Source organism: Ciona intestinalis, unplaced genomic scaffold (genome assembly GCF_000224145.3).
Source record: "Ciona intestinalis unplaced genomic scaffold, KH HT000062.2, whole genome shotgun sequence".
Lineage (NCBI taxonomy): Eukaryota > Metazoa > Chordata > Ascidiacea > Phlebobranchia > Cionidae > Ciona > Ciona intestinalis.
Genome location: NW_004190384.2, coordinates 247,671 through 256,594, shown reverse-complemented (window position 1 = coordinate 256,594; position 8,924 = coordinate 247,671). Strand labels below are relative to the sequence as shown.

General features: G+C 35.4%; 2 protein-coding genes across 2 annotated transcripts; one reads left to right on the top strand and one right to left on the bottom strand.

Moving 5' to 3' along the window:
- The first annotated feature begins 1,054 nt into the window (after window positions 1-1,054).
- Window positions 1,055-2,740, top strand: LOC108950218. The gene is made up of 5 exons (XM_018815302.2): window positions 1,055-1,059; window positions 1,284-1,381; window positions 1,641-1,754; window positions 1,811-2,015; window positions 2,525-2,740. Exons 1-5 carry the CDS (start codon window positions 1,055-1,057, stop codon window positions 2,637-2,639), a joined length of 537 nt encoding a protein of 178 aa, XP_018670847.1. The 3' UTR covers window positions 2,640-2,740.
- Window positions 2,741-3,740: 1,000 nt separating this feature from the next.
- LOC100186034 (rhodopsin, GQ-coupled-like) lies at window positions 3,741-8,203 on the bottom strand. Its single transcript, XM_002128542.4, has 8 exons — window positions 7,919-8,203; window positions 7,655-7,742; window positions 7,290-7,412; window positions 6,179-6,499; window positions 5,680-5,851; window positions 5,119-5,338; window positions 4,946-4,974; window positions 3,741-4,673 (listed from the first exon to the last, which is right to left on the bottom strand). Exons 1-8 carry the CDS (start codon window positions 8,162-8,164, stop codon window positions 3,989-3,991), a joined length of 1,884 nt encoding a protein of 627 aa, XP_002128578.1. The 5' UTR covers window positions 8,165-8,203; the 3' UTR covers window positions 3,741-3,988.
- Between the last annotated feature and the right edge of the window lie 721 nt (window positions 8,204-8,924).

Here is an 8,924-nt window from a genome sequence, read left to right as displayed (position 1 = left end):
TACAAAGCTAAAAAACACGTATAGCGATTGTTTTAACATTTAAAATATAATTTCTAATACAAATCTTGTTATACAATATAAAATCTAGGAATTAATGTGAAGTAAATTAGTATTTTGACTGGTTTTCGGCGTACAGTGTGGTTTAACAGGGTACTTTACGTTGGCGATTAAGACTAGCAGCAATCAGCTTAGTTTACATAATAGTATATGATCATACCTACGAATCTACACAGCCATTCTTTACTACATTTATAATCCAACATGAGTGGACATGCAGCTGCAAACTGCTTAAGTACTAGCAGACAAGGTGTTCGCGTTTTCCGATTTCATAAAGACCTGGAACGCAGAAAAGGTAGCTTACTAATTCAAGCAGAGGACCAAAAATAGTAACTTAGTATTGTTTCCTCAATGTCACTTCGATATTAGGCAAATTTTACAAAGATACCTCAAGTTTTGTTGCCGGGTATACGTGTTAAGTTTGTGAGCCAAAAAGTAAAATCACGCCAATTTACATGCAAAACTGCAGCTAGATAGACCAGTGTATGTTAATGTTATGCGTTTTTGTTTGTATTTTTATATTTTAAACATGCTATTTTATGTTTTTATTTGGTATACTTGATATTTTCTGTTTTTTACTCTTTAATTGATTGAGGGTTTAATAAAAGTTGATTATTTTTGTGAGGTTTATTATTGTAATAAGATATAACATTAGTAGAAAGCCATTTAACGCGCAGAAGTGCTTAGTTCTAAAAAATACGCAATATTTAGACGTTAAACAGCACCCAGCAATGATAAAATGCTATGCCGTGGGCTCCGTAATGGCTGCGACTATGACGTCACAGACGCGCGACAATAGAAAACAAAACTCATTGTTTTACAATCCGTTTCCTAACTTGTCTATACTAACTTTGGTTATATATAATAAGTGTCCCATCTTACCCCACTCTACCATAGCGCCTCTCCAACACCGGCTATAATGATTTAAACAGCTTTTACTCATAACCAAACAAAAAGTATATAACGGGAAATGGCTCATAAAGAATGTTGAACTATCATGGGGTAAAACGGGATACCCTTTTTTCTGGTCAAACGGATACCGTTACCACCTAAAAAAGTCACAAGACTTCGGATCTTACCTCACTCTACTACAATGTGGATGTAATACTGGTTTATTTGCGTCTATACGTGTAATATATTGATTTAATTTGCTTACACCAATTTACTAATAAAGAGGTTTTGCTTTAACATTCTAATTCCAATTCATATAGTTTTTTCATCTACAGATGTGTTGGACATCAGAACTCCAATATATCTGGTGTGGATTGGTCAAGAAAGAAACATTCCAACAATTATTACTTACGATCGTCGTCGTTACTACCAAGTAATTGCAAAGTAGATTATTGTTTTTATTATTTTCCAATTACCACTTAATTTGTTTAAAATAATGACATCTAAATATGGTTAAATTGTTGAAAAATGCGTTTAGCACCACGAATTTATTTGACACTTTTACTCAAGTAGCTTTTACCTGTAGCGTATTTTTAACAACTTTTGTTTTGCTGCTAAATCCCTATAGTTAAATTAATATCTTTAAACATATAATATAAAAAAATAATGAATTTATATGTTATAAACTGCAGAGCCAGAGTTGAAATCATGGCTTATAACCGAAGATGCCGTGAAAGAAGTCGCTGACGTGTCCCACGTGACTGCATGGTTGACTAACTCTTGCTATCTCGATTATTCCACAAAAGGTTTCTTGAAATTAAATATAAAGACGTATTTGATGTATTTAGCTTTGTGCATGCAGGAATATGGGAGGTCTATTCACCAAATGAAGTCAAGTCTCTAGACATCAGCACGCTATCAACAGATCCTGATATTTCTCTCGATAAAAACAATGACGTCACTAACCCGTCATTGATGCGGACCCTCGTCATAGGTGACGTCACAGGGAATATTTGTTGTCAAACTTATCCATGCACTTCATGGAAACAACAAGCGACGTTGAAAAGGTGATTTGTTGTCAAACTTATTAGTGAGTGCAGCAACCACATTTGTATTTTGAAGCTTTTATTTAAATAGTGTTTACCCGCAGCGTATTTATAAATGACTTTTTTTATTATGTCCATTTTCTTCATTGGTTCAATTATTTTGATATTCTATTTGCGAAACAAAAAGTAAACAGTCTTAGGCTAGGATACCAATCTATTTACCAGTTTTACTGTGGAATAATTACCATCTACTAATAACCAGTATTTGGTGACCTGATTTGCATTACTATAATAGTAGCGTGGGGGAAGATGGGACACATTTTCATTCTATTTTCTCGTCCAATTTGGTGGGAAGCATATAAAATTTAAAGAATTATGAAACCTTATCCTCACGACTCCCATATACCGATGTTAAGTGTATAAAACACGATCAGGATGTTTGGATATCATGTGCTAAAGGTGTCCCATCTTCCCTCATCCTACTGTATATTAACCCCTGCATTATATAAACACTAACGTTGTTTGGACAGTTCCCACCATTCGTCAGCGGTGACGTGTTTAAATGTTCTACCAAACCAAAGAACAATCGTCACAACATCTGAGTTCGATAAGAATCTTATCCAATGGACTTTGGATGCGAGTTGAACAAATGTAACTTGTTTATCCCGACATGGCGGGGCAACGATAGTTGGTACAGTAGAATGGGGGGAGATGGGACACTTTTTAACTCTATTTTCTCGTCCCAATTAGTAGTAAACAAAGAACATTTAAAGAAATATCAAACTATGTCCTCATGACTCTTATAAACCGTTGTTAATTATTTAAAATACGATCAGGATATCTGGATATTATGTGCTAAAGGTGTCCCATTTCCCCCCACCCTACTATATAACACGGGTGTTCTATTTCATCGACCTTATGCCTACTTATGAGTTGATCACGTATTGTACCTTGTGGGTATGTTTTTTTATGTGTGGCTGATAATTTGGACAACCCATTAGTGACCACTGGGTTGGAAAAATTGCCGTTAAGTGCCTTGCCCAAGGACACATACGCCCACAATGGTTGGATGAAATTTTGTTTACATCAGTTTCGTTTTCGAAGGAGTTATAACTAGAACTCATCGTAATATTATCTTGATAAATTGTTTTGTGTTCCGTATTTGCACTTATGTACAACTGCAATATGTAGGTATGAAAGTCTTATTATTCACATATTAAATTTGGTGTTGTGGTTTCTAATGCAAGCATAACTTTAAAAACTATTTTTTTTTCAAAGTTGATTTTTAATCAAATACAAAATGTTTTCATGTAACTTAAAAGTGATTCGCAATAAGTGAATAAATGCCCTTCCCTTATTTGGGATTAAACTGAAACATCCTTGACTTCATACTATGTGTGGTAAAGGAGAAACATACTTCCATACCTTGCGTATAACTTACGTCTATCGCCTGCAGTCAGAATACGTTTGTGACGTTATAATTGTGTTATTATGACGTAAGGAACTCCCCTTTAAACCGCTCTACGTCATTTTCAGCCAGAAGCAATTCTACGAACATGCGACGTTGACGTAATTACTGTATCATAGGCGTGTTTCAAATTGCACGAAATGTTATAATGTTTAAATTAGCCCCCCCCCCCCACCTTTTTACAGTTTACTTTTATTTAAATTTAAATATACAAGAATATTTTAAATTACTTTGAAATGTACACTTTACAGAATAATTTTGAAACAGCAAAAAAATCAATTTAAATTACAATATGTAACATTTCGTTAGCTTGAACAACTGAATACATAAGTGCAAATATGTTTACCTTAAATAGACCAGAAAAATCCCGTATCAGCAATTTATCGACAACAGAAAACAAAACACAAGGAACATCTATAAACTGTACATCTATTTTTGCAATAAATATTGACAAAACACTTTTTTGCAGTTTCTCTCGTTTTTCTTTCAAAACAGTCGAGTTATAACACTCGAATTATTGGTTCATTTATTTGCTATTGTTGTTGATTCGTTGTTCATTCTCGTAAGATGTGCTCGTTGTATCCGTGGCTTTCACTGAATATTCATCGGTTACCGACTTACTTCGTCCTTCACTAGTAACAGCTGTCGACGCAGATAAAGATCTTTTCCCGTCATTATTTGCATCACGGATTTTCGCCGATTTCTTTGATGCGTTAGATTTCCAATAATCGGCGCGTCGCTTCGATGCTCGGTCCTGGTGCTCGAACATGGCGGTGACGGATTCGAAACAGCAAGGTCGTAGCATGTCCACACACAACTTAAAGCAAGCTTCACGGAATTCCTTGTTGCAAACATTGTAGATGATGACGTTAAAAAAACTCCCGGACACTAATAGAATAGTAGTGACGTAGTAGGCGATGGATTTTGCTTTTGACGGACACTTCTCATTTCCAGAAGGTAAGAAAGTGACAATAACAACAAACACGGGCAGCACTGTGATTGTGAAGAGAAGTAGAACGACGGCAACGGTTCGACGAATATCACGGTCGACGCGGTTCAGTGCTTTCGTAGATCGGACGCTTTGTCTTCGCGCATCACGCATATGACGCAACATACGCATGCTCTCACACGACGTCATGATGGTTAAGATCCATGTGATAATGAAGGGTAATCCCCACACGAACACCGCGTACAACACTCCATGTAAATATCTGGAGAATAAATGATCAAGTATTTAGAAAACTTGCTTCAAGTCAGTGGTCATTTATGAGTTTTTTAAACTGTCAGTCATATTACAACATCCAGGAAAATAACTACCTATAAAGTAACATACTTGGTAACTCGTAAACTGACACGAGGGGTATAAAACAGAACACACGTAACGACTGTCGTTTTCCGGCCACACGAAAGTAAATAAGTTACATTCAAGTTTTAATTCAACCAACGCACAATAAATTCTATAAAACACGGAGAGAGTTCTTACCTTTGTATCGAAGCTTGTCCTTCGGTTCCCTGTTATCACAATTGTTATTAAAAGCGATCGTTGTATTTGATTATAAATAATGATTGTAAATCAATTACAAACATTACTAGTAACATGCTTATAATTACAATAAATACTACTGGGTACATTTAAACGAAACATCATTAACTTACCGGTATAGGCTTAAGGTATGGCATATACATAAAGGTGAAATACACGAGTCTGTATTCCAGAAAGTCTTTTGCTAATATAGGTAGAGCGGACACGGCCAATCCAATAATCCAAATAAACGCCACAAGAAACAAAGCTCTTGGTGTCGTCATAATATCACCTACTCTATACTTGACTGGCCATCGCACTGACAAATAGCTGTCGATTGTGAGCAGAAACAACCTGGAAAAACAGAATTATGTAAAGTTAACGTAAATAATTCTTTTCAAACGTTTTAGTTTATAAACTAAATAAACTAAAACTTATTTTTTCCACTCAAGTCAAGTTGTTTGTGCACATAAATTTTCATTTTCCTGAAGTATATATATATACATATATGTGCAATTTACCACAAAAAAGAGAAACGACATATTTTATTTTAGAACATCGTTTAGATTTAAATATTCTTGGCATATTCATTTGAAAATGATTTGATTTTATTTAATAAAAATACGCGTATGTTGTTTCAAATTTGATTTAAATTAGAAAAAAAGTAATTTAAAGAAACTTTAGAGCAAACTCACCCGAATACTGTTGTTGTTGAAGAGATTATCCCCACAATGCCAAAGATTGCGCCTTCTACAGTAGTGTGCTCACTATACAACATCAGTTGTTTGTAATCTGATTGCTGGTATTTGATCCCGTTCAATATGTTGTGTGCAACCGATGGTAGGACAAGCAAACCCATTAATAAATCTATGGGATGTGTTTTATAATTCGTTAGTTAAATGAATGTTGCTATCCTCGCATGACGGGCAAGGATAGTCGTTATAACACAGATGTTTTGTGTCATACACTACGTGCCCATTTACCAGTTGTCAGTACCAACTGTACGGGAAAATAAAAGAGAAAAACGAATATGCTTGCTTAGATCAGATTAAACAAAAAAACAAATAGGAAGTTAGCAGCGATAGTCGTTAACACATTAAGAGTAAAAATCCTCAAATAAAAGCGCGGCTGCTAAACCAACAATATTGTAAAAAATTTCAGTCATTATATTTTTTAAGCAAATTGAATGTTTACCTGAAACTGCCAGAGATACTTTGAAATATCCGTGTGGTTTTCGTAGAGAACGAGTTCGCATCGTCACCACGATGATCAAAACATTACTGAGCACGATCACGATGGATAAGATGATGACGATGGCTACTAACAAACCAACCACTGGTTTATGACAAGTCACGGCCGTTAGTTCCGATTTCTCGTTTATTCGTAATCCGATACTGCATGCGGGAAATACCCCACACTGAGAATTTGGGTTTAGAATGTAAGGTATTGTTATTGTTTTTGGGTCAGAAGTAGATGTGACGTCACCAGCACCTGACGTTGGATCGTATGGAGTTTCTGTTGGTTTGAGAAGAATATATTAACACCCAATGTGAATGTAATTCGCACGACGGGGCAACGACGGTAACTATATCACGGATGTTCTGTTTTTATACCACGTGTCCGCTTATGAATTACTATGTATATGTAATTTTGGAGGTGATGGTTTTTGAAGTTTTTTTTGTTTTTTGAAATCTATAGCTGACAATTTAGACAAGGGACATCCTTAAGTTACCACTGCGTTGTAGAAATTGCTGTTTCATTCTCAAACAAACGAAAGCTGGACAAAGATAGAGGTCGCATTAAACGTGACATGCCTACGCAACAAGCGTGTCCAGACGACATGCTACGTAACAATGTACACGTACAAACCACTGTGTGACGTAAGAATCGCATCTAAACTGACATAAGCGGATGTGGCGGGGTTGCTTGCACAGGGCAAGAAGTTAATTATGGAATGTATGCCAAATATGGGCATTGCTATTAATCAAATAAACTTTCGGACGTGAGGATGCATGAATATATTGGACGTTATTAATGAATCAATTACAATACATTAGAAATTAAATCGTAATAATTTGTATCGGATTAAAGTAAATAGTAGTTATATAGGCCGGGGTAAGATGGGACATTCCTTTTTATCGTCCCATTCGGTAGTAAACAAAGGATATTTACAGATTATATAACTGTAGCCTCACGATTCTAAAAGAGCGTTGTTAACTGTTAAAACCACGATTAGCAAATGCGGGATTTAGGTGCTAACGCTATCCCATTTTACCCCACTGTAAAATATTTTACATTTACTTACCAACAATAATTTGGTTTCGGTTCGGATTTACTGGTTGTGTTGTTGTAACTTCGGTAGATTGGTCGCCTACGCGGTTAATATTCTGCAAATAACCCGGAGGTATTGCTGACGGTGGCATCAATGCTGTTTAACAAGTTGTACAAATTATTATCTATAAGGGTCTAGTCTATTAGGAGGGCCAACAATACATTAATAAAAGAAAAATCCTTTAAAATAATTACCAACAAAGTTACGTGGTAAGTTGTAAGTGGGCACGAGGTGTAGGAAGTTAAACACCTGTGTTATAACGACTGTTGTTGCCCCGCCACACGAGGGTAAATAAGTTAATAAATAAAACACATATAAAAGTGAATAATAATGCTTACCTAAAAACAATGTTCTGTTGTTAAGAATATCAGTCAGTTGTTGAAAGTACAATGGTTGTTGTACTGCTATGGGGAGTAAACGACTATCCTGAAACATGCGTGTTGGTGTTAATATGGAGTTTACATAAAGTGATGTAACATAACATTTATTTTATATTCGAGTGCGACAGCGAAGATTAAATTAATTAATACAACGAAGAGAAAGAAGTCAGCAGCAAAACGACCACTGCTTTTTAGAGATCAATAAAAAATAGTTTTAATCACCGTTGCTGTCGTGTTGTTTCTAGTGGATGAATCGGTGCTTTTTAATGTGCTGTTATATATCAAGAGTATTATGTGCTGATCAGCAGGTGAGAGCGTTCCGTTTATTATAAGAACTGGTGTATCTACTGGAGGTGGCATTGCTAGGTTTGTACCTCCACGGGGGTCGAAGTTAATAACAGTAGATTGCGTTGGTAGAATATATAACAAAACTGCGAGACCGATCAACAAGTTCACATTGTTGTTCATGGTGTTTGTTGCAACACACTATATATCAGTTACTATAACCTGAGAAAAAATATCTTTTTATTCTTAGAATCAAGCGCCAAACAAATAAAAATCAGGTTCAACAAATTCGGTTGAATATATTTCGTCTAAATGACGTCATTGGTCTCTTATTCAAATAAAATGGGTATTTTGGCAAAAACCTGACTTAAATAAAAATCCTTAAACATGTCTCAAAATTTACTCAAGCACCTATAACTCTTGTAATGCATCTGCCGCACTAGATGATGGTTAACAACATATGAATCAACTTTAAACCCGGAGAAGGAACTGAGTTTCACCAAATCGCCTGAGGCATAAAAACCGATTAAAGATATTTTAAGACAGTAACAACAACAGTAAGATGCATATAGAACGACATTCAATAGAAATATAAATGAACAAATAATGAAAAATATTATTGTAGTTATATTATTATGCTACGACTATTCGCTCACAAATATACCCAACTAGTTTCACACACTAGGGCTAAATCATTGTAGAAAATTTCACACGAACCTGAAGCTTCAAACACGGCTGTAATTTGTTACTAATGATCTGTCTTGCTTGCTGGATGAATGTAAAACAGCCTAATGTCGTGCCATGCGCAAATGCGTTACAACAGTCGTGATTCCGTTATTTTATATTTGTCGTGTAGATCAGCACGAGTTTTTGTCACGTATTTTTTGCACATTTGTTTTGTCCACAACAAAATCTTTACGTATTTGTTCAACATAACTCATGA

Bases quoted from the DNA above. Each gene is read 5' to 3' on its own strand.
- LOC108950218 (XM_018815302.2), top strand. The intron at 1,755-1,810 runs GTTTCTTGAAAT...TTGTGCATGCAG, and splicing joins TCTCGATTATTCCACAAAAG to GAATATGGGAGGTCTATTCA. The intron at 2,016-2,524 runs GTGATTTGTTGT...TTGTTTGGACAG, and splicing joins CAACAAGCGACGTTGAAAAG to TTCCCACCATTCGTCAGCGG.
- LOC100186034 (XM_002128542.4), bottom strand. From the start codon at position 8,164: ATGAACAACAATGTGAACTTGTTGATCGGTCTCGCAGTTTTGTTATAT. The intron at 7,743-7,918 runs GTGATTAAAACT...CGCATGTTTCAG, and splicing joins GAAACAACACGACAGCAACG to GATAGTCGTTTACTCCCCAT. The intron at 4,975-5,118 runs GTAAGTTAATGA...TTGTGATAACAG, and splicing joins CATACCTTAAGCCTATACCG to GGAACCGAAGGACAAGCTTC.